The following is a 26,933-nucleotide window of genomic DNA, read 5'->3' as shown; positions in this document are numbered from 1 at the left end:
TACATTTTTGAATAGCTGTTGATATATAGGTAGTCCTCACTTAGTGACCACAATTGGGACCAGCAACTTTGTTGCTAAGTGCTGTGGTCGCAGAAGGCAAGGGAAGGGGTAAAAATGGTAAAATTGTAAAATCACATGACCATGACAGACTTATCTCACTTCCCATTCAGTCGTTAAGTGAGTCACCACAATCATTAAGTGAAACATTATGTGACCACAACTTGTAATTTTACTTCCATGTTCTCCATTAACTCTGCTTGTTGCAAGCTGGTTGGGAAGCACGCAAATGACAGTCATGTGAGTGCGGGATGCTGTGACAGTCGTAAATGTGAGGATTGATCACAAAGCTGGTTTTTCTACACCGTTGTTAAGTCAAAACAGTCGCTAAACGAGGCAGTCAGTAAGTGAGGACTACCTGCAAGTTAATTTTTTGTGATGCCTTTTGTGAGTACAGCACTGACATGATTCAAGAAGTATGCTTTCCCCAAAAGATTCTATATACCAAAGTAGATTAAGCACAAAAATGACAGTCCTAAATCTAAATCTAATCCTAAAATTTAATTGTTGAATTGTTGGAATTGGGGTAATTTATGAGCTATTAATCTAGGAGCGTAAGATACATAGATCATTAGTTTTAAAACAATAGGGAGTTTCCTCACTCCCAAATGAATGCTAGCTGTACCTAAAACAATCCGTGCTAAACAATCAATTGAACACAAGTCACTGGATATGATACGGTCTCTTGACTACTAGATACCTTGCTACAAGACTGTGCTAGAGAGACAGCCTCAATGTACATGTCCTATCTGAATCTGGGAACTTGGAGAGAACAGAAGAAAATATCTTACTGTAGACATAGTAGGCCAGAGAGATGAATGATGTTATGTAACTAGTTAACCAACAGTTAGGTGCAAATTAAATTAACTGTGAAAGAGAACAAGGCATCTTTCACATCTGCAGCCTCTGGAAATCAGGCCTTGAAAGATGCAAGACAGGTTAAGCTTAACACAAATCTTGCTTTAGAAACTTCTTAGGTCATCTTTTAGCAATGGCTTAAATTAGGAGATTGGCTGAGAGAAAGTACATTTTATATTATTTTTTGTTTTTTCCATGTGAGTGCATTGTGGTCTGTTACTGAACAAGAATGAATTCCTGTAATTGTGGACGATAACTTTATTAAAATATCAATCCACTGTTGATCTAGTGGCAGCTGTAAAAAAGACAATTTCCATGCTTTGGATCATTAGGGAAGAGATAGAAAATGAAGCTGCCAATATAGTAATGCCTGAAACCAATTCTTGTTCTGAGAAAGGAAAAGAAAGTTCATTGAGCTGATCACATTGGTTAAGTCATCGAAACAATTGGATCTAATAGAACTCCATGAAAGATAGACATAGGTAAGGCATAGTGGTTTGATCTTAATTCCAAACAAGCCTCCTATTTGAAAGATTAGAGCACTTCAGATGTTTGCAGAACAGACGATTAAAATTCTTTGCACTAGTATCTAAAATATGTCTGTTGTCAATAGGATTTGGGCATCAGTGTCATTGCTCTTGCTCACATAAACAAAGATTCCTCTTGGTTCACTCTAGAGAGAGAGGACTTTCTTGTAGCCAAGAATGAATGAGATTCTTTTTAACACTGTTTCCTTGTTATAATTGATCAGATATAAATTAATGAGATGGACAGTCAATAGGAAGCTGTATATTTTTCACAGAAGCAAGAGGAGTGTTTTCATTGCTCTACAGATCCCAGGACACTATGCTCTGTTCTACGGTCTTAATCTAGTTCATTTTGAGAAAGAGAAGAGGAAATTCACAAACCTGCTTGCATACTCTAGAAAACTCCAAAATACTGAAGACCTAAAGATAAAGTGTGTACACATATACACACACAATACAAAATATATCTATCTAAAGCCTCCCAAAACACAGACCATGCAAAAATATAGGTCACACACCCATCATCATCCAAAAGGAGCCAAGAAAATTCCCTCTGACAAACACATTTCACAAAATTAAAAGCCAACCTGTACATGCCTACACAAACACATGCAATTCCCACACAAACTTTCCAGAAAATGGTCCAAATCCACAGTATTTTTTTAAAAAAAAAAGCAGCATGCAGATCTCTCACACATGTGAACAAAACTCATAGATACCTTCCTTCAAAAACAGGCAATAAAATCTATCCTCCACCCCCTGCACTCCCAAAAATCCTTAATTTTCTTTAGAAACCTAAGCAAGAATGAGGACATCAGGCCATTTTAGATTTCAGATTATTAAACCAGGGGTAGATAGAATACTTCCTGTAAATGCCAATAGACTGACAACATTTTTCTTGTTGTCCACCAGGCTTCCTGTTCCATGTGAGTTTATGTATTTGTTTAGATTGTTTTAATTAAATGAAATTTTAAATGAAAAGCATGATACAAAGTAAAGCATCAATGTCACTTCTATTTCCAAAGATGCTTCTGAGCCCCAAAGGAATTGTGAGGAAATACAAATGGTGGATAAAAGCAGGCAAGTGCTTTTTGGGGGAGTGGGGCATAAGAAAAGAAGATAATCTGGGATGGTGGGAACATCCTAAAGGGTGAAAGTCAATAACAGGGAGCAACCTCCCTAGTTTGTGTTCTGGAAATTAGGTACTTTGTACTACCCATGGCCATAACAGCACATTTTGTGAATACATAAGCCCTCCAAAGCTGCCATGTGCTGTCAAAATTGTAAAATTGGTTCTACCAGCCCAGAACTCTGATCTTAAACTTCAATGTGAGACTTTCCTAACAATTTTTATCAGTTTGTATAATTATTTTTCATTTAGAACTGTATAATCCTTCTACAACTAGTCCCCTGTTAAAATCTTGTATTTCTGCAGTACTTGATAGTATAGATTTTACTACTATTATATATTAAAAGGAATCCCCTGCTTATACTAGATGTATTAGCCAAACCTCCAGACTTAAATTTATTGGGAAAATAAGTTGTAGAAAATATATTTCTGTACCTCATGTCACAGATTTTTCCAATACTTTTTACTAAAATATTTCTGTTTGGCGTTTTCTTAGAGTTGCCTTTAAGTTAATGCTTTATCTTGCAATCAATATTCTTTCATTAGATTTGGTCCCATAATTGTTCAGAACAAGCTGTAGATACTGAAATTATCTCTTTCAGCTTTCTCTTAAGAGTCCCGTGATGTATACATTTTACTGTATAGTTGGTGTATATCTTCTGATTACTTAATTTTTGTTTTATTAAGCACATTAGTACTTAAGTTAATTAAGCCTTATAGTAGATTCTCTTTTACTGCTTTTTGTTTGTTCACACACAACCATTCAGTAATAATTTCAGCATGACTTCTTTCTCCCATTTATTTCTCCAAGCATGTTTTGTGATTGCTATTGGCATAATTGTCATTGCTCAAATATTTCTTGAGACCATGTTACCCCTATGGACAGAAGTTGTAAAACTGATCATTAAAAAAATGTGAAATGTGGTAATGGCAATAAAGAAGCCAATAATATCGAGAGAGAGAGAGAGAGAGAGAGAGAGATTTTTACAATACAAGTCTAAGATTCATTGTGGTGTATCCCTTGATTTTTTTTTTTCACAGAACTTCATCAGACCTGTCCCTATTCCATCAGGCATGTGAATAGAAGCTTACAAGACATAGAAATTAACGTGAATCCCTAGCTTTAGTTTGACATAGGCTCTGGTAGCATTTCTCACCATGTTTCCCCATCACATATTTAGACTACAGATCCCATCAACTCTAGCTGACATTGCCAATTACCATCTTTAGTTTGAAACATCTGTAAGATATGACATTGAGAAAGGCTGCCCTAAAACGTTTATGGACCTTTCTAGCTTTGGTAACTTTACTCCAGGCAAAGGGATTTCTATTTTCCTTTTCCTGGATAATATCTCAAACAGCTTGCCTGTACCTAACACACTCAGACATTTGCAACTGCAGAACTGCTTAATTGTCATAGATATTACACAAACCAGTAAGTGTTTGTTGTTTGCAATAGTATAAGTCACGTGAAAAGTAACATTGGAATGTATTAAGAATGAATGGTTCTTTTGCAAAAGAGGCAACAGAAAAGGATCTCTAGAGAAAGACAGGCAGCAGACTGATGCAATACAGCTGTCCTTGCTACTAAGAATCATTATTTTAGCAGGAAGCAATGTAAGGATTCATGTTCTATTTTTGAACATTGCAAAAATTCTGTTGCCCTTTCATTAAGACAGAGGTTATCAATATCTTATTCCAAATTTCTCAGACTTTAGGCAGAATTGTCTCTGTCTTCAACATAGCTGCTGTTTCAGGTGCTCCATATAATCCTACCAACAATAGACCAAAGTTTTTTGGATGGGAAGGTCTCCTCTAGTGTAACATCTACAGAGAAAGTGAAGAAACGTGAGATTCATTTGGTGTTTTGAATTGAATGTCTTTAAGCACAAAATGTTCCACTCAGGGTGACATGGGTTGTTTCAATCATTCTGAAGTGTTTCAAGCTTAAAAGTGACTTTATGAAGTAAAATAAGACTTTTTCCATGCTTTCCCTACATACTGCTCCCCAGATGGAATTGATTGGTTGGTTGAATGATTATGTACCATCAAATTGGTGTTGACTCCTATTGACTGCATAGATACTCCAAGATTCTCCAAGACAATATGTCCCTTACCTTGTACTTCAAGTCTTCCATTGGTGCTGCTGGTTGTTCTCTTCTTCTCTTTCCTTCTACCTTTCCTAGCAGATTTCTCTAGAGAGCTAGGTCTTCACATAATATGTCCAAAGTATGATAATTTGAACTTGGCCATTTGTACCTCAAGTGAGAACTCTGTGTTGATTTGTTTAATGATCAAATCTTGGCTGTCCGTGGTATTCTCAGGAGTCTTCTCCAACACCAGCATTCAAAAGCACCAATAATCCTGCTTTTTCAAAGTCCAACTTTTGCTTCCATAGAGTGTCACAGGAAAACCATTGACTGCACAGTTCTGATCTTTATAGGAATAGGTAAATCCCAACATCTGAATATCTTTTCCAAGGCCTTCATTGATGCTCTACCAAGTGGTAGTTTGTGGTGTATTTCTTGACTGCTCATTCCTTTACTATTGAAAGTCAATCCTAAAAGTCAGAAGCTATCCATCACTTCAGTATCTTTATTGTCAGTTCTAAGGTTAGTTATGCATCATTAGTTTGATCTTCTTTATATTGAATCCTAGTTTACTATTCCCCAGAAAGAATACAAAAAGACAATTCCATATGATTGGCTTTAGGGGAAAACTGACCCAGTTGCAGGCTGTTAGAACAGTTGAATTAACATGGCATGAAATGTACTCATTTTCTTCTGTTATTGGGATAGAGCTCTGGAACATTTGTATTTTTTCTGAGCTTGAAACTCACTTAATAGCCACTGTAATGAATTCCTTTCTTTTTTTTTTAATTTACTAACGTTCTGTTCATTTAGGATACATTGGTTCTACTATTAAGGGAGAGTATGAATAGCATGTTCCTCTATCACTTTCCTTTACTGTACATACCTAGGACGGATGATTTGGTATAATCTAGCATTTATTTATTTGGACATAAACTCTATTCTCCTTTTCTCCTATAATTCAAAAGAATTAGAATTCACTAAAAGCCTGCAATGAGATAATTAGCCGAGTTCTGTAAAATGTATCATAAGACTTGCTAAAAATCCAGAAAAAAAATCCTAGAAATTTTAGTTAGGCATGTAATAAAATCTAGACCAGGAATGAATTTCTTGATAGGAAGTTCCAAAGTTTGCACACAGCAGTAGGAAAACAATTATATACTGTAGAAAATGAATAATTTCTATTGCAAATCCTTACTCCTGAATATGAAGTAAAATCTTCTGAAGTGTTACAGCAACAATTTGACCTACTCCCAATAGAAGGCTTATGATATGCACAACCATTTGGGTTTAGCACTGACTGAAAATAGCTCTCCTTCTCTGTGTTAGGTATATGAAAGAAATCATTATGAACCAAACCTCTTGACTATCCATTGACCGGGGTCCCACTATGCCTTAATGTATTCTGCTTATTATGGTTTAGCATATTGTGTAACTCCAGTCAACTGTGACTTAATAAACCCACATTAATTAAACTATGGCTTAGCACAATTTATGAACCCAGCCATCAGCTTGATGTTCTGCATGCTAAAATCATCAAATTCAGTAATTAATTCTGTAATTTAGAGAAAACTATATATTTGGCTCGTAATTGGATGCCTGTTCAGTACCAGAGCACATAATTTGATTCATAAAGTTCTAGAATTGATATATAGAAAGTTAAAGAATCTCAAGCAAAATTAGCAGATTACCTTAGAAGCTGGAAAACCATTCTTAAGTCAGAAAAGGCAAGCTAGAAAAATAAATCAATGCTCAGAATAAGTTAATTTCATAAGCATAACAGAGTATAATGTTCAAGTATTACTGGGCACCTAATTAAGATTAAAGAAGTTACTACTGATGCCCAATGCTTAACTGTAGGCATGTGCCTATATACACTGAATATACATATATACTGAGAATTATTTCTATACATCAAACTATATTCAAGCCTGTAGTATCTTGCCATCAGGTGAGCTCAGGAATTATATTGTTCCTGATGGCAAATTTGTCTAATCTATTAAGTAATTAATGGTGAGACCAGTAGCATATGTACCAGACAGACCTAGCCATAACTATGCCAAATTTTTACTGACTGATAGAACTGGCAGCATGAGACAACTAAGTTGCTATTGGTGGTTATCAAACTAAGGACAGAGTAATAAATTAAAGCAGAATGGCTGAAAAGCCATTAAAAGCTGTCTTTCCCCCCAGGCACTGAAATAGCAAAGTTGGAGCCCCGGGGACTGGATAGATATTGTTGATTGGACGCTGGGTTTTTCTTGTTTGTTTGTTGGATTGTTTTATTGTTCTGTTTTTGCTATTGCTGTTAGCTTCCCAGAGTTGTGTCTCACAAGATGGATGGCCATACACATCAAATAAACAAATAAATAAATAAATTTGTTATTCTTTATTAGTAGCATTGGCATATACTCTTATTTGTGCAACTCTAGCTGGCTTACAATGTGTATTCTATAAACAACCATAAAATAGTACTTCATTAAATAAAGTAACTAACATATGAAAAACTGTTGCTGACTAATTAAAAACATTCTGACTGAAAACCTTTTTTTTCCACCAGTTTTTGAAAGGAGAGGAAGTTGGGGACCAATCAGACTTCACACGCATGCTAATTCAGAGAGGGGGCTGCCATTGAGAACATCATTCTACAGATCCCAAACCCCCAGCCTCTCATGAGGTGGGCACCCAAAGCATGTTCTTCCTTCTATATCATGTAGGCTGGGCAGATTCTGCCTGGAGAATGGATAGTGTATTCTGCTTTAAGTATATTGACCATAACAAATGTCACTTCAGTAGCACCATTAATGTATTAACTATTCCACTTAAACTTCTCTATATCCTAGTTCTGCAAATAACAGAGATGTATCATTACATCCTGTTAAAAATTTGAAAAAGGAACAGTAGAATACAGAAGATGAGTAATTTCAATGATACTTGGAAAAAGTGTGGATTGCATGAAGAGAGTTTGAAGAAAACATCACAGAGAAATATGCTGCAGCTGTTTCAGTACAATGAATGCACAGTAGCTTGGTATACATTTTCTATAATAGCTCATTAACAGAAATGTTTATTTCAAGAATTTTCAAAGTTAGTGAAACTTAGTAATAGTTTCTCTTCTCAGGGCTCATTAACAAATTTTAAAACTAGTGTAATAAATATATATTAAAAATTCAAACATGCTTCTCATTTTAACATTTTTATAATGTTTTTATCCTTAAGAAAGATTGTTTGGGAGGAACCATCAAATACAAAACTGTCTTTTACTGATACTTAATATATACTTTGGTGGACCCCTTACTGCTTAATACTGTGAAGCCTGGATTGTCTGCTTGAAATATTCTGAGAGCACTGCTATACTTACTTAGGTCATCCAATCCTATAAAATCCACATAAATACTACAGTTTTTGCTAACCCTGTGACTACCTAAATTAAAGTTAGTGTCACTGAGGATGGCATTGCTTTTATACATAATGTATAATCTTCAGTGCCAGAAGTATAGGAAATCTCTTTGCAAATTACTTTTAAATATAATGGCAGTTTTGTGTGTTAAATTAAAAAGAATAATTCTACAGTCTTCAATTTTTCTCTTTTCTTTTTCTCCTATATAGTTGTAGAATCTATGCATATAGCACTCTTTGCATAATTATTCAGCAAATGCATGTGTTCCTAGTATGCAAGAACCATTTGCATCCACAGAATTACTAATTCCATTAAATAGTAGAATTGCATTATTGGAGAAGATGCTTTTCTCTGAATTCATGGTCCGGCTGTAATATTAAAGGCTAATAACTATGTTAGTGGTGTTAATTGAGTGGATCCTTAACACAAAATTGTATCTATTAATCTTAAGTACATTGGTAGACCTCTGTAAGTATTAGCTAGGAGGAAAAGGTAAGATGGTTAACAGGACTTTGTGTCTCTTATTATTACTTCTATGATCTCCGAACTTGTGTTTATTTGATACACTATGCTAAAAAATAAAAATTTAAAAGATTTAAAATTGCAATATTTAAGCTATATTCTGTGTTGGGAACACTTAGTGTTTATTTTCTGTCATTCTAGAACTATTGATCTGAATTATTCTAACATCAGGCCTATTCTACCCAACCAAGGCAACCCAAGGTTATGTGGTGGTGATTGCATTCAGCTAGAATTTTCTGCCATTACCTATTTTTCCTTCAACCTGACTAAAGAATAGCTTAAACCCAGTATCTGATAGTTAACCTGGGAAGGCTAAACCTTACAAAAACAAATTTTCCCAGATTATACCCCTTAAAAAAAACCCCAGTTGATACCAAAAATATCTCTTTAAATAGTATTTAAAGTTTATGCAGATCACACAAAAGTAAAGGAATAGGCTTAGTGAAAAAGATGTATGTTCAAAATAGAGTTAACAAAGGAGCAATAGATAGATCATCCAAAATATGTTTGAACAAAACCAGGCAATGTACTTTGAACACCTGCAAAGTAAATCAAATCCTAATCCCACTTAAGCTCTAGTTACTCACTGTTCCTAGAAGTCTCTGTGGGTTTTCTTGTATCCTAGGACCTGGAAGATTTCACCCATAACCTGGAGTGGGCTTAGATTCTTTTCCAAGGAAAGCCAGCTGCTACTCTGAAGGAAGATTCAAAAGAACAAAACTCTAGCAAACTCTTTCCTCACTATCTAACCTCAAGGGAGTTAATCCCTTACTAGAGATAGAAGGGATTAGACTACCAGTATTTGTGGGTATGATTCTGACCTAATAGCTCTTTCTAGAGTTTGTATAGCTAGTTCCCATTACAGTCTCACAGCTAATTCAGATGCTTCCAAAATTCAGTTGAAAACTATCATTAGTTTTTAAAACTTTGCTACTTGCAGGTTCCAAGGTAATCAGTTGAATCTACTTGCAAAGTTACATACACATTGTGTCAAATCTAAAAATAGTATAACACCTTGATGCTATGGACAGTTTGGTCAGTCCTTTGGTTGTTAATGTTCAGTATCATTGATACTCTGCTTTACATGGTGTAAGGAATGTTAAAACACAGATAACTAGAACGCTAAACTATCAATTCAACCATTACTGATAGTAGAGATCAAAATAATTTACCAACACATCTTTATTTTAGAAATTTTGCACATTACTGAATTGTTGAATGGTTATTTCTAACAGACAACAACTTTGCAAAGAGTTATCTAACCATTTTTTATGGTCGGTCCTATAATTAATTATTGACATATTTATTGGAAAATTATACCCATATTCTGCACTTAGACTATATAATTTCCCTGATAAATTATATAGATGATAAATGAGTAAGATGTGGTTACTTTACTTTGCTGGTAATTTAACATGGTAGCTTTTGATCTTGATAGATAGGCTAAATAGATTAGAATAGATAAGAATTTTATTTGGAAATTTATTTATATTTTCTCCTCATTTTCTCCCTTGAGAATCTCATGAGAAATATTCAAGAGTGCAGAAATTTGAAGTCCTTTTGCTTTTTACCTGCAGTCAAAATTGTCATATCTCAAAGTGACATGATGAAAAGTATACTAAATAAGCTAAATGTAGAATGAAATCAGTGACACTTTTGCAAAAAATTAATAATACCCCAAATTTATAGCAGATCCTTATTTAATTTCATCTCAACAGATGCTCATTAGTATGTTGTTATTAATTGGTATTCACTCTTAAGTTTTGTCTAAAATGAAGATAAGAATTACATTTTAATGACTGCATCTTTCAAGGGGAGGGATGGGGAAGGGTAGAGAAACATTGAGGTATTGGAACACCAAGTCATTTCTGCATACTGTAGAACACCATTTCTCAACCTTGGCAGTTTGAAGATGTGTGGACTTTAACTCCCAGAATTCCCCAGCCAGCGTGCTGGCTGGGGAATTCTGGGAGTCGAAGTCCACACATCTTCAAGTTGTCAAGGTTGAGAAACACTGCTGTAGAAAAATATCTCTTTAAGAGAGACAATTTCCTGACAAGAACTTAAATTATTTTAAAAGAATTCATCCTAAATTGTCTGCTTGATGGATGTGCAGAATCAGATGATAATGTGAGTCACCATTCTTTCTAATCAAATTACCAAAGACTTCTTGTAAAAGTAAGTCTCTCTCTCTAGCCGTTGATTAATGAAGTGGTGCCTCTGTTTTGTATTAGAATTAATTGAAGTAATACAAATAAGTTATCTCTCTAGCCTGCAGAAATTATCTTCTTTACAAAACAGTGTAATAGACTTGGCAAACTACCTTTCTCCCCATCTCTTTTATAGTTTGTAGCATGAAATAAAAGGAAAAGAATTGGGGGCGGGGAGGGAGAGAATGAATTATTGTAGGGACTGTTACCATTTTAATATATAGAATGAATACATGTTATGCAAATAATATATGCAAGTGTGCCCTGACAAATCCATGAACTGGTTAGTTACTTTGTTCATGTATGTTAGTGAGATGGTTTGCATATCTTGCTCAATTGTTGTATGCATATTTCAAAATAGTAAAAATCACACTGAGCCTGAAAAACATGATGTGTGAACATAAAATATTGAAGAGAATAAAGGACAGAACATTTGAAAAATGGTGAATGGCATACCTTTTGCCTCCAAGGCAGAGTAGCCAAACCTAATAAGGAATATTATAGCTACCAGAATGTTATTCAACTTTCAGTATGAGACTTGTTCTTTTTTCTCTTTATCTCTGAAGAATGTCATTGTTAGCTGGATCCATTTATTTGTTTGTATATTCATATAAGCTCATAACTATATAAGATTTTTGTATATTATATATGTGGTCATGAGCCAGTTTCATAAATAATTATATATTAATATCACAGTAGAAGTACATGAACATTACTTTCCTTTGTTATATCATTTTTTAAAGATTAATTTATTAAATTTTACTTAGGGATGAGTCTAATGAAAACAGTGGGACTTACTTTTCATGGATAGGATTGTTGTTGAAAACCCTAAGGTCTTGCCTTTCAGCTTTGTATCAAAAAGGCAATTGTATAAAAAATGTAAAAATAATATGAACAAATGCAAAAACAGTATGAAGTTAGAAGCAATAAAATAATCAGTATAAACCAGGAAATTACAGAATAACATTTCACATAAAATATTTTTGCTCAGCTCCAGAGCAATATTAGTGATATGCATCAGTGAATGTGTGTGAAAGTGGAAGTCTACAGTCTTAGCATCCTAACAAAACCAGGCCCTTCCCTGAGATTCTGTGTGTCTGTGTGTGTGAAAAACGTCTACCATTTTAATTTACAATCTTCTGAGCTACTGCTAAAAGAAATTTGGTTAGTAGGAATGCTGGCTACGATACTATTGAATTTCCAGAAGAGAAGCTGGAGAGCCTTTCTTCTGCTTAGTTTTAGGTAGGTAGCAAAAGCATTTTACTCCATTCAACTGATAATACTTTTTAATATGATACGAAAGGTTAGCAACCTCATTTTAAAACAGTTCTAGTTTTAATCTGTTTTATATTGTGTTAATGGTTTAAAGGGCAGAAAAAATGGGAATATTTGTAATTGTTTCTGTTCTCCATTGGCTACCAGTTGTCTTCTGGGAGCAGAGTGGCCATGTTAGATACAACCTTAAGAATTTCATAGACTGTTATGGACCTCCAGTTCTTGACTTTTTTCTCAGATTTCTGTAATGGAAGCAGTGACATTTCATAAAAACACTTGAAGATAATTAAGCAACAATCTCTTGCACTTCTGTTTTCTAGTTAATAATGTAATGTTTTATCCATGGTCCCTTACCATAGCTCATTTTAGAATGGCAGGAGAGATCAGTCATAAAACACCGACTAATATAAGAACTGGAAATGCCTCTTAGTTCTGCTATTTCTGTTAACTTGTAACATAAAAATTAATCTATACGCAATGCTGAAGCTACGTTTTAAATTGACCTTTCATTAATGCAAGCAACAGGTTTATTTCAGATTGGTTTAAAGCAATACTGAAGGAAGAAATTAAGCCAAAGAATCAAAGGAAATGGTACAGGCAAAGAAAAATAAAAGTACTCTTCAGTTTTCTGATTCCATGAAAGCTAAGTAAAAATATGTGTGAAGATAACTGTTAAAATCTATTATTCATAAACTTACCTATATAAAATTTATCAATACAAAAAATTTAAAAGATAGTTTTTCTCAGCAAGATTCTGTTCCTTGGTTACGCACGCACGCACGCACACATACATATGTCTAAATCTTCTTTAATTGTCTTTGACATTTAGAATCTCTAGAGCTTTTTGTTTTCTATTTATTACTAATTGCAAAATATGCTAGGTAACAATAGGGCAAGAGGTGTTAGTATAATTAAAAATATATGTGTGTGCATAACTTTAAAAAAAAAAATCTTATCCATTTAGGAAGTGACTTTCAATTAGCCTTTCTGCTAATATCAGGTCACTATACTCCATAGCTGATGCTTTATTCCTTCATTTGGGTTGTCAGTCGCTTGCTTCAGTTGGCTGGCAAAGGTGGTTGTATATCCATTACGAGCAACATAGCACTTTGCATTTCTGAATTGACAAGCAGCTATATTGACCTAGCGCTTATTATGGGTCAACAGCTGTGTTAACCAACGGAAGGACTGAGGGGCAATTAAAATGAATTGGCAAAAATATATCTTCCTAATTTACTCCAATTTGTTATTTATGCTAACATTGTATGGCTTCTATGGTGACACTAAACAGAATGGACCCAATAATGGCAATTAACATAAAAATATAATGGCTAATCAAATTGACAGCAACTGTTTCTCATCATCTCGACACACAATACATTATCAAAACAAACTATTATGAAGGAGGTAATTTCAGTGTTCTATTCAACCTGCTGCCTGTGTGCAGTCAGGGAGATGTGTACCAGCAATTACTGCTGAATCCCAAAAACTAAACAAATAACTTAATCGCTGTCGTCCTCTTTTTTCCCTTCTTCAGGAAGCAGTAATCACGATTTACTAAAAATAAGTGGTGTATAATAATATAATGATGATGCATTTCATAGAATAGCTAATAAGGAATAAAATAAGCTTCTGTGCTATGTCAAATACATTTATGTGAAGTATGGGTTAAAGTATAATAAGATTTTTAAAATGCAATTTCCTGATTGAGGCTTTTTAATATATAGAATTTTTAGCATTTATTTTGTTAATAGATCATGCACTTTTTGTGCAGAATTTTGACTAGTTAAAACAAGCGAAATTTTCAGTATGACAAAACACCCTATTTTTACTGACTAACTAAATGTCTTTGATATAAATATAGAGCTGTAAGTGAAATTCCAGTATGTAGTATTCTTGGCAGAGGGCTCCAAAACTTGGACTTGAAACTGTGTAAGTAATAATATCCCACAATTTTATTAGGCTTTCTATTACACTGCCAACCTGTATTTTAAGTTTTTCAGCTGCCTAAGATAACTCTGCTATTCCGTGTTGTTCCAACCATGTCACCTTCCTTAAATGCATATCCTCCTTTTACTCCAAGTTGCTCTGTACCAAATCTCATTCATTTAACTCTGTTTATTCTCAGAGATACCCTAGCAAATAGAATATGTTGAGAAATATAAGGTGACCAAGGATATCCAATTATTTTAATGGCAATCTGTTGATTTAAATTCAAATTTAATACTCTACCTATTACAGAGTACTAGCTCTGATTCAGCCAGGTGACCAAGTATTTCCTCTCATGTTTAAATGTCATTTTAATTGAACATCTATCCAAAATCTTGCATTTATTGTTCTCACTATGCTTTTTATATCTAGTTACTTTACCTTTTATGGCTAATTGGCTGGAACACTAATGAGGAGCACTCAGTGCTGCAACATTTTATTGTAGGCTCCATTGCTAACACAAGTTAATGGCATAAGTAATTTCCCACATTATCTGTCTGGATTCTATTCCATTGTAATCCCATTTTATAGGGGGACAGGGAATTGGTCATTCAGCCACAAACAATACAAGGTCACTGCTGAAAGAAAAATAATGCAAGGTGGAACTCCATCAATTAGTGTTCAGTCTCACTTTGGATAAGATGGCCGAATATAATGCTGACAGAATGCCAAAGAATTTAACATGATGACCTAGTTACTTGATTTTTTTCAGTCTGGCTTCAGTACTGTTTTAAATACTGAAACTATCCTGGTTTTGTTGGTCCAGAATCTCCCACCATTCAGTTTCACTGGATACTTGTAGATCATACTATATGAGGGAAGAGGGAAAAGCTTTTCTTTATCCCATTTTTGTCCTTCCATGCATACTTTATACACTATTTTGTCACTAATTCCATCCTGTTTTCCTTTTTCCTAAACTTAATAGTCTCAAATATTGCATTCTTTCTTTGGAGAAAATTGTTCTAATACCTTAATAATTTTGATTGTCCTCTACTACTCTATAGTTATGTAGCTCTTCAGTATCAAGTTTAAGTACAGAATTGTGAATATTCCAGTATTTCAAGAGTGATTGCATCATATATTTAAAAGGTATTACAAGGTATTACAACATGATTAAGTGAACATATAATGGAAGTAAAGCATATGTGAGAATAAATGAAATACTTAGTGAAGAAGTAAGAAGGCTGTGTGAGAGTCAGTTTGGTGTACTGGTTAAGATGCTGGACTAGAAGCTTGGAAATATGAGTTCTAGTCCTTCCTTAGACATGAAAGCCAGCTGGGCGACTTGGGCCAGTCACTCTCAGCCCAACCCACTTCATAGGGTTGCTATTGTGGGGTAAATAGGAGGTGGAAGCATTATGTATGCCATCTTGAACTGTATAAAATAAAGGCAGGATATAATAATAATAATCTACTTGGGGAATCCTTGTAGTGACATTAGAGGTGTGTTGGTTGGGAACATGAATGAACTTGCACCATTTTTTATGCTGTCTATGCTGTCTTGCTGACTAAGAATGCAATTGATCTGCAGCAAAGTTTAGACATCTGGTTTAACAAAACCAGTTCTAAACAAAATGCAACAAAAAATACAGTTCTAAAAATTAATATATCAAAGTCTATGGTAGTTGTGTTTGGTAGAGAGCCAACTAAAGATGGGAAAATATATGAGGAAATGTTAAGATGTGCAAATGTGAGTAGAACGGTAGTAGGTAATATGTAGTTCTTTGTGAGGAAGGAATTTGTCAAAAGAAGCAAAAAATGGCTACATGTAAGACTACATTACGAATGCGAAGAGAGATCTCTTTGGAGAAGACCCTGATGCTGGGAAAGATTGAAGGCAAAAGGAGAAGAGGACGGCAGAGGATGAGATGGTTAGATAGCATCACTGAAGCAATGAGCATGAAACTGAGCAAACTCAGGGAGGCAGTGAAGGACAGGAAGGCCTGGCGCAATATGGTTCATGGGGTCACGAAGAGTCGGACACGACTTAACGACTAAACAACAACAACAACAAGACTACATTTCTGCCTACTTTGTTATATGAAAGTAAAAGTGGGCTGTGTCAGGAGAAACATAAAAGTTGAGTGCATGGAAATGGGTTACTTAAGAAGCATGTGGGGTAAAACAAGAAGAATTAGTTTAAGAGCAAATTATTGCTGACTGAATACAAAAGTGACTGATTACTACAAAAGAAGTATTTTAAGGTGGTTTGATCACATAGAATATGGGTTCAAATCACCATCTATCTATGAAGGATGAGTTAGTCAAGAAAAAGAGGACAACTGAGAAAATTGTGGTTGGATGTATTTAAGGAGTTCCTCAAAATGACAAGTGAAATTTTTAAAGAACAAAGGGATTCGTTTGAGTTGGTTATGGACATGGTGAAGGTAAGGATGGTTTGCAAGGATAGAAAGGTATGGAGAGGTATAGCAACTGGTATAAACTAGATATAGCTATATTTTCTTTCCTTTTTTTTCTTATCTGTTGTCTTTAATTTCTTTTTGTTACTATTTCTTACTCCTATTCTGGGCTTTGCATAATATTGTTTACTTGAACTGGAATAACACAATCTTATGTATATAGTTATCTTTTCCGTACAACTACTGATCCTTGACAGAACATATTTCTTATATCTTTCTCTTCGCTAACCAGTTATTGGTCAAAAAGTAAAATCTATCCTTTCACCCCATGACTGAAATATATTTTTTGAAAGAAATATAAATTCAAGTAACGTGTCTATACATGATGAATAAGGCACAGCAGTAATGTACATTTTAATTAATTAATATAATTAATTAAAATCTAATCTTTTATAGCATTCATGCTTGCAACGGCCTGTTTCTATTACTATGAAGCCTAATATCATATATTTAATTTCTGATCTTGCTTTCTAGTTCCTTGATAATGCAAGCACCTGAAATCCTAAAGATTTTCAGTCTATTAGAGAAAAATTTGTTCCCCTGTAGTCAGATAGGAGAAGAGTACATTTCATGACTATATTTCTTCCCGCCTGCCATATGGCAGTTAATTTTAATGTTCTTGTTCCTATAATATTTTTTGCATAATCCTTTTTTCTAACAGTACAGTCAAGTCTATTGGAAGCCTTGAATCTTATAAAGATATAAATTAATTCCACATTGCACTATTTGTTGTGTGAGGGATGCTTAATTGAGGAATAATTATTGTGTAATCAATAATTACTCCTGTAACCAATTCATTTAAAGCATGTTTATCTGCACATCACTTTCAGTCCCAAACTAGTTATACTCAAAGAGAAAAATGAACTAGCTATTCCCATTGATAAACCAAAAGCTACTGCATAAAAAAATAAAAGATATGAAGAAGAAAGGAGGAAAATTCTTTCCATTAAATAATAAGTCATAAGCTGTGATAAGTTATATTCTCATGGAAAACACAGTTTTGCTTTATAAACTAAGATGCAAAATCTAGTTTGTGCTTATAATTAATAGACTTATCAAAAAAAATAGCATGCACTGATTTTGAAGAAATTATTTTTTAAATGTCTTCATCTTCAACAGTAAGAAAGCATGCTTTTCAGTTTCTACCAATGAAAAGTTTGTGAGAGTAATAGCTTTATTCTACAGATAAATCTATCAACAAAGTAATTTTTCCCAATCATTATCTATATTCAGGCAAAACCACTAACTCACAAGATAACACTAAGATAGATTTAGTCCTGATAGTAAATTTTCATTCTGAATCTAACTTAGAGTACTCTCTGGTAGACCAATACAATTCTTTAAAGGCTTTCAGGGATGTCACAAAGTTCATAAGCTCAGAGTTATTTCTCATACATAGTTTCAAAGCATTTACTGTATAAGAAATATATAGTGTGTGTTAAGCATACTTTTAACATGAAACTATATGCTGGAATTTGATTTCCTGGTACAATATTATGTATAGTTTCTAAAGCCATTGTTGGATGCATGTATGGACTAAGTTATATAATCAGATGCTTCATTTATATCTGCATAATGTCTCTGAACAATTGTACTGTCTCATTCTGTAAAACAAGACTGTATTGTATTTAATACTACATAAACGCAAAAGGTTTCTACGCTGGGTTTTTTAGGAGGATTGGGGATTTTATAGGAGTTTATTTACTATGCCATAACATTTGACTAAATTGCTTCCTGAGGCAGCTGATAAAAACTAATAGCAAACATTTAACTTCAATAAGTAACAGTGAAACAGCATAAAAGTTGTACGTGAACGTGGTTATTCTAGTCTGAGCTTTTTTTCAATAGCATATTATATTTATGTGTGTATGTGTTTTATTACAGTACTCTGACAAGGCCTTATTCACCCAGCTATGCTTTTACCGTTATATTTTTGATGTGGACTATGCAAAAGAAAAATTTACTGGTCCAGGGAAAGGTATGTTACAACACTGTAATTACTCTGCAAGTTTAAAGTGGGAATTTGCATCATAAAAGGCAGTCTTATTTTCTGATGTCAGGCCAATCTACCTCATTCTGTTAACATAATATACATAAAGGTAGCTGACTGCATGAATTAAGAAATTGCGTTCAGGAAAGAAGTTGTATGTTGTAATAATCAACTGTATGTTTCTGACTGCTGGAAGAAATGTCTGGGAAACTTTCAATTCTCTTAAATGATTGAGAATGCTGGTGGTTTATCCTTCCCTTTGCTGGAAGCTTCTTTCTGATTAATCTTTTTAGTATTTTTAACAGAGTTACAAATATTCTTTCAATTTTGCATACATGATGAGATTATATTTACTAATGTATATACTTAATGTATTTTATATATGCATTTTTTATAAGTAACATGTAAATTGTTAGTGATATATAAGATAACTATCAAAAATATAAAGGTAAAATTATACACCTGTGCAAAGCATTCAAAGAAAGCGTCTCTCCTGTAAGTGTTGAAGCAGCCTTGTCCTTGGGAAGGCTGCTTTGAGGATTTTCCCAGATTAACAACCTATCTTTGCAAACGCCTAGAAAACACTTCTGCTTGGACTGCTGGTGAAACAGTTGTACATGCACAGTTACGTAAAGACATGCAGCTTCAAGTCAACCAGCACTGAGTATCTTTTACTCCTAATAACTCAAAACTTTGGAATCACATTCTCCTATGGCATTTAGGGGGGGAAAGCAGAAAGCTGGTATTTATTTTGATTTCCATTCACTATAGATATTCAACATGATTTAAAGTTTGATTTGTTTGTGGTGCAGTATGCTTAATGGAGAGTGGAAAGCATGTATTGATGTTGAATGACTGCAGATATTGAACCTGGAGATGGTCAGATGATTCTACAAAAAGTGTAGAAGAATGGAACTTTATGTTGTAATGCTAGATCTCTGATACATGTGGTCCTTGTTTAACAACCACTTGTTCAGTGACTGTTCAAACTTACAATGGCGCTGAAGAAGTAGTTATGACCAGTCCTTGGAATTCATGATGTCACAGTGTGCCGCAGTCACGTGATCACAACTTGTTACCTACCCTGCTGGATTCCCATAAGCAAAGTCAATGGAGAAGCCAGCAGGAAGTTGGAAGTTGCAGTCACGTGATGTCTTTGCTTAACAACCAGTGTGGTCCTCACTTAATGACAGCAACAGGTCTGCCTCAATTTCTGTCACTAAGCAGCACAGTCATGTGACATCACGCTTTACGACTGCATTGCTTAGCAATTGCTGTCATTAACCAAGGACTACCTATAATAAATATGTAATAAAAATGACCAATTAACCAGATATACCTAAAAAGCATGCATTGAAACTAAAACTCTTTTATTTGAAGTACAGTGATTTTGTGAATAGGTCAGGTTCTTTTTAAAGTATTAACAATCTTCAGAGGTCACTAATTCATATGATGTGCAAAGTTGGACGCCTCTATAAAGTTCACATTTTGTTTTCAAGCAGAAGCCCACTTTAATTCATTTCTGCATATGATTTGTACAGTATTTGTTTTAAGAATTCCATGTGAAGCTTCTATACATACTTTTGTGTTTCAGTGCATGAAAATATGTAAACATTTCTCTAATAAATTTACTCTTATCTGCTGCCTTCCCTAATGTACACTTTTTAATGTATTGATGTTTGGAAAATGCATCAGACATTTTAGGGAAGTAAAAAAATGTATTATGGTTGGTATACCAGAATATTGTATATTCAGAATATACAAATTAGATTGGCTCATACTAAAATGTATACCAAACTAATTCTCTTAGATACACAAATATGTCATTAATTGGAGGCCAATTAAATATCAGTGATCATTCAAAAAGGTGGTCTATTTGCATATAGGAAAAGTTTAATACAGTGCAAGACATTACTAATTGTACTAACCTGAATTAATACCCCATTTCCAAACTTAATCTATGCACTGAAAGATGAAGATTAGAGGCTAGGGATGAATGGACATTCATGAAAAAGTAATGTATTAACCCTGCTTCCATGAATGCTAAATACTTTGTGAATGGAGATTACTTGGAAACTCAAGCATACCATATTTGGTTTATTCCAATTTCTGAAGCATTGGTAGCAATCTTTTTGGCTGTGGGTTTCTCCTAGTATATCACTTTATTATCTCTTCCTTTTTTTCCTATAATTTGGAGGACAAGAACATTGCAAGAATTTTCTGGTACTGATGGTACTAATTTCTGAACGTACATGAACTTGTGTATAGGTAGTCCTCGACTTACGACCATTCAGTGACTGTTTGAAGTTACAACAGCACTGAACCAATGGTGGTTACTACTGGTCCTCAAAGTTCCAGCCATCCCAGCACCCCCACAGTTATGTGATCATGATCTGGGCACTTGGCAACCAGCTCACATTTATGACCAGTTGCAGCATCCCATGGTCATGTGATCTCCCTTTGCAACCTTTCCTGACAGCTTCCCCAGAAAGTCAATGGGGAAGTTAGCAGGGAAGTGTAATGGTACATGGGAAAGACCTTGGGAGATGGGGTAAAGAGATGCTGCCTAGGGAATAGTCAGATAAGAGACAGCATAGACCGCAGATACATAGTGGACAGAGCAAGAGGCTCAGAAGGGACCCTCCCTAGTTTCTCGGGCTGTAAAGTTGACAGTGGGAGAATTGTACTTTCAGACTTACAAGATTCTGTTAATGTAGCTTTACAATAAAATAGAATTAGTTTATCTGGTCATGTTTCCTGTCGGGTCTACCTGGTTAGGCTGACATCAATCTTGCAAGTCTGAAAGTACAGTTCTCCTGCTGTCACCTTTACAGCCTGAGAAACTAAAAAGAGTCCCTTCTTAGCTTCTTGCGTCTCCCACTGTGCAGCTGTGGGCTATGCTGTCTCTTATCTGACCATTCCCTAGGTAGCATCTCTCCACCCCATCTCCCAAGATCTTTCCCATATACCATTACAGGAAAGCCGCAAGTCACTGGGGTAAGTCCCTCCCACCTGTGCACCTTCCCCCTCTGCATTTGTGCCGCGTTGGTCACTCACTCCGCACATCCTCCCAGAGCCTCACTGTGCCTCCCCCACTACTTGTGCACCCCTACACACCCTCCTGAGCCTTGCTGTGCTTCCCTTGCACTCTTGCGCACCCCATTGTACCCTCCCCCACCTGGCAGCAGCCGCTTACCTGCCTGCTGGCCTGCTTGTGAGCTGCCTGGGACTTGCAACTTCCAGCTGGCTTCTCCACTGACTTGGTTGTGGGATGCCGGTAGGAAGTTGTCTCACCAAATGACCATGGGATTTAGTTAGTGACAGCAACTGGGACTGCAAGGATTGCCATCACTAAGCGATGTGGTTGCACTTTACGACTATATCACTTACCAATGGAAATTCCAGTCCCAATTGCCGTTGTAAGTTGAGGACTGCCTGTATACATATCTGCTATGTATAAAACCTACATGTTTTCTAGCCCTTTTCATCCCTCTGAATTTTCAGATTTTTTACTTCTCCTTACTTAGATTTCCATTATTGCAGCAATAATAGATTTGAACTTTTTTTTTTCAAGGCTATTATAGTTTCTCAAATTGTAAATCAGAGATACTGCCGCTATTGTGAAAGCATTGGAAGACCAATGTAATCGTGTCCAAGTTGAGGGGATCCAATGTACACCTAGGGACAGGGAAATTTACAAATGCAACATGTTTAAACATTTGGGGGTGGGGTATAATGATAAGGAATAGGGAGAAAAATGATTAAGTTTCAATAATCATTCAAAATGTTGCTGATCTCAAGTATGTATTTTGCTTAGTTTATACAGAGAAACTTGCTTGCATGGAAGGACTGCAGAAAATTTGCTGGCTGAGGATATTTGCTCTGTCAGGCATAGGCTGAAGCTCTGCAACTTTTCGAGGTTTAATAATGTGAAGAATAGACCTGAAATAATTTTTGAACATGACATATTTTCTATTGAATCTTGCATTTTATTGTTTGTTTGCATAAAATCTGCTAACCTAGCAATAGAATATCTTAATTCTAAGGACTTCTAACACTAATGTCAGAAATATCAGAACAATTACTAAAGTAAAAATGGAAGGTTAGATTATATTGAGCCCACTCACTGATTGAAGAAGGTTGGATATTAAAAGTATTGTGTATATTTTTAGATCAGTACTTTCACTCCTTCCTAAGATCTTTATGCTATTCATTTTTATACTGTGCATTTATTTTAAAAATAAATCCATGCTCAGCAAATACTTTTACACATTTATAGCAGAATTTTACACTAGCCCCTTCATAAATATACTAAACATGCTCAGTTAACTTTCTGGATGAATAGGCTGTAAAATTGTATTTAGAAAAATGAAATGGTTAAGCTGTATGACCTCCATGAAAATGCAAAATCTAACTTGAAATATTTGCTTATATCCTGTAATTTAAACATTGTTTTTTCTCTTTTGCTCATGACTTGGTGTGCGAAATATCAATGCAAAGTGGGGTTTTTTTATGGATGAGTTGCTAGAAAGCTTTACAAGGAGAGCATTCATCATGGCAGTATTTCTCAGTGATACTAATGGGGATCTTCAATATGTCTCTGCTAGCAGGTGACAGTTATGATGAAAAAATACAAATTGCATACTGCAACTGTGTCCCAAAAGAAACTTAAGAATGAAGTACAACATTACAAAGTGAACATTTCTATAAATTAAGAGGACTACTAGTTCGCTCTAGGTACAAGGGAATACATAAGAATTTGTGTGCATGTTAGGATACATTGAATTGCCATATGGTTGGTATGGAAAGGTAGCATTTATGTCGTCATCTTGATAATTGAAGAGGCTTTGAAGACAACCTGTCAAGCGACTACAGGTAGCCCTCGACTTACGACCACAATTGGGATCAGAATTTCCATCGCTAAGTGATGCAGTTGTAAAGTGAGGTGTCATGTGACCACATCACTTAGCAACAGCAATTCCAGCACTCCCCATTGCCGTCATTAATCAAATTCCACCAGTCGTTACCCAAGGACCCACCCCTATTGAAGCCATTTTGGGCTTGGCCCCCCCCCCAAGCCTTGAGCCTTAGTAAGGTAAGGGACTGCCTCCTACTCCCCCCACCCACCTATCTCCCCCCTCATCTCTGCCCTTTTGGCCACCCTGCATCCTGCCTTGTGGAGCAGCAAGCAGCCCCACAACTGTGCAGCTCGGGCTTCTTGGCCCTCCTTCCCCCTTCGCTTTCTTGCATGCACCATGCCCTCCTCCACTCGCTCACATGCACCAGCACCCTCCTATGCTCACTTGTATGCATGTATCATGCATCCTGGCCATTCGTGAGGCTTTCTCCTTCCTCCTGCAAAGCCCCAGAGCTGCAGCACAGTGCAAAGAGGGCACGGTACGTGTCAGTGAACAAAGGGGGAAGGAAGACGTGCGTGCGAGCATACAAAGGAGGTGGGAAGGAAGGTGTGTGTGTGCATGCATGCAAATGAACAAAGGGGGAAGGAGGACGCAGTGCATCTGTGGAAGTGAAGGGGGAAGGAGGGTGTGGTGCACAAGTGAGTGAAGAAAGGCCAGGATGGGTGGGGGACACTTACCTGAACAACTTGCGACTCCCCTGCTGGCTTCCCATTTACTTTGCTTGTGGGAAGCTGGCAGGGAAGGTTGCAAATGGCTATCACATGATTGCAGGGTGTTTGGCAACTGGTCGTAAGTGCGAATGGGTTGCCAAGCATCCAGATTGTGATCACGTGACCGCAACTTCAGGAACCAGTCGTAAATCCATTTTTTCAGTACTGTTGTAACTTTGAACGGTTGCTGAATGAATGGTCATAACCCAAGGATTACCTGTAATAAAAATGTATCTATATCATATCAAGTTAATGATATAGGAAGTAGAACGTTCTTACAATATTCACAGGTTTGCTGATAACCAAGTGCATACTATAACTCTAGTTCAAACTAAATCTTTCCAGAAAAATAGATGGATTTAGCCCCATTTTGAATTTAATAGCTATATAAATCTACTTGAGCAAAAAAAAATCACACTATTAAAAATGCTTATAGAATAGAAAAAATCTTAAATACAGTTTGGGTACAATTCAGTTTTTCAGGCATGCATTGTGTATTATCTGAAGGGTTTTGAACATCAGTATTTAAGAAATAATAAAATTTGCAGTGCTGAACCATCAATTTAAAGTTTTTCTAGCTTTTTTCAAATGTCTCTAGAGGATTTTTAGTCGATTTACTATGATTTAGGATAAAACACATGTTTGATTATCACTAAATTGGTATAATTATATCTTAAGAGGATAATTCACTATCTTAATATCTATAAGATTTTTCTTTAATTGTCAACAGGTAGTTGATATACTAATCGCTGATATTTATTATTTATTTATTTATTTATTTATTTTGTGGGAAAATACAGTTTTTAAGCAATAGGAGAGATTTTTTGTAGATGTATTGTGGTTATACAGTTGATAGTTTTTATTTCCATAATGTTTTTTACTACATAATTATACATCTTAATTACGTAATTACCATCATAATTATTATGTAATTACGTGTAGTTCCACTAATTACAAAATCAGGAAGTATAATTATCTAGTGCAAAATTTCTAAAATCTTATTTTATGAACTGGAGAGTATTTAAAAGACCAATTGGTGAACTAGTAACATATTTAACTTATAGTAACAATTTTCTTTTCTTACTTTTGATATGCCGATTTAATTTCTGGTCTCCATTTTTTGAACTGGCTAAAGATGTTTTTGACATCTGCATTTGGTAACTTATGGAAGTAAAATAAAGTTATTTTGCTTTGCTATGTTACCTTCCTCTGAATTTTTCCTCAACGTTTGCTGCTACTGTTATGTATCAAAGCTTTGGTTGCTTCAATTTTCAATAACTGCCTACCTATCAGAAGTATAATTACAAATTGGAAGTAACTGCAACACTAAGAAGTCAGGTTATCAGGTACAGTAATTAGGTTTTTATATGGAAGATAGGGGTTCTAGTCTCAGCTCAATCTTGCATTATCTGATTTGGCTTCAGTTCTTTTTGTGATATAATGACATGCTGGTATGATTAAGATTATAAATTCAAGCTACTATATAAATTGCAGTTCCTATCATTTTTATTGAACAATCATTTATGTCATTTTTTATAAATATGATATTCGTACTGTGTGAGGTAATTCTTGTTAATGAATCACCTTTTATGAAATACACAAAACATAGCCAATATAGACTATATTTTATAAATTAAACTATTGGTGCAAAAGAAATGTCCTTAGAGTTAAAATTAAGGAACTAGATATGTCCAGCAATAGTTTTGAACTTTTTGCTTTTGCATGTTTGGCCATCATTCTGTATTATACAGGAAGAATTTATGACCAGTTGGACTTAAATGGGCATTCAACATAGTTCAGTAAATATATCCTCTTACCAAGATTCCTAAGCCCTTCCTGGATTGTTCAATATGATTGCTAGGGCTTGCCATCCCACCCAGTACTTGGAGCCCCCAGTTAAACACTTCAATTATTACTCAGCCTCTCTTACTTATTTATTCATTAGGCTTATATGACTGTCAAACTGGAAAGGCTCAAAACAGCTACATGAGTATGTGCAGCTCTGGCAGGAACCACACAAATGCTTAGCTTTGATCATGGAAATCAAATCAACCAAAAATAATCCTGGTTCCCATTTGCGCTAATGCTATCTCAGGTGGCCCCCATCTGTCCTTTTGTCCATGCCGGAAGAAGGCTTCACTGATGGTAATTCCTAGCAGCTGTGATGGTAGTGGCCAAGGTAGGGGAGGATTTAATATTAATAAGCCATGCTAAAATAAATGGATGTTAGCAGCTATCTGGATGTGCCTTTCACTTCAGAAAATATTTACCATACTGCATATAAGCATTTGCTCAGGGAAAATATTCTAAGTATTAGAAATAAAAGCTACTTGGAAAACATTTAGCCCAATTCTTCTACATGCTGGTTCTGCAGTACAGGCTGTATCTATAAGAGCCTGACAATTGGCTATTAAGAACCCATTTCAGCATTTCCAGTGAGAAGGAATTCACCACTTCTAATGACAATCTGATCTGTAGCTGAACAGCTCTCATTGTTAGAAACTCCCTCTAAAATCCATTTAAAATCTGTTTTCCTGCACCCATAGGTGCTAGTTCTTTTCTGAATAATAGGGAACTGTTCTGTTTTGTCTGATTCATCATTGCCTTTTATGTCTCTGCTTAATCTTCTCATCACCAGGCTCATAGAACTTGTTTCATAGGATTTGGTTTCCAACCCATGTTCCCAACCCATACTTGATGGGATCAAGTTTGTCAGAAAGAGAGAAATTACTACTTTTTTAAAGTAAGAGGTGTGAAAATATCTATGCCTTGCAAGCATTGTTCAGTGTTATTTAGTGCAAGTTTTGTTAGTATGAGCAGAACCTCATCACTTTAAA

The 26,933-nt window shown here is 35.3% G+C and overlaps 1 protein-coding gene across 2 annotated transcripts in view; it reads left to right on the top strand.

Moving 5' to 3' along the window:
- The window catches only part of POLA1 (DNA polymerase alpha 1, catalytic subunit), a 226,880-nt gene that overhangs the window by 145,010 nt on the left and 54,937 nt on the right, over nt 1-26,933 (top strand). The window contains exon 36 of one of the 2 annotated variants that reach the window (XM_007421223.4): nt 18,362-18,455. The exons of the other annotated variant lie outside the window; for it this stretch is intronic. Within the exon in view, the coding sequence (XP_007421285.2) occupies nt 18,362-18,455 (94 nt within the window). The remainder of the gene's footprint in view (nt 1-18,361; nt 18,456-26,933) is intronic. 2 annotated transcript variants of the gene reach the window in all.

This window comes from Python bivittatus, unplaced genomic scaffold, assembly GCF_059951505.1.
Source record: "Python bivittatus isolate LINGU-HERP-01145 unplaced genomic scaffold, Pbiv_v1 ctg000350_np1212, whole genome shotgun sequence".
Taxonomy (NCBI): domain Eukaryota; kingdom Metazoa; phylum Chordata; class Lepidosauria; order Squamata; family Pythonidae; genus Python; species Python bivittatus.
This window is presented reverse-complemented; position numbering and strand designations above follow the sequence as displayed.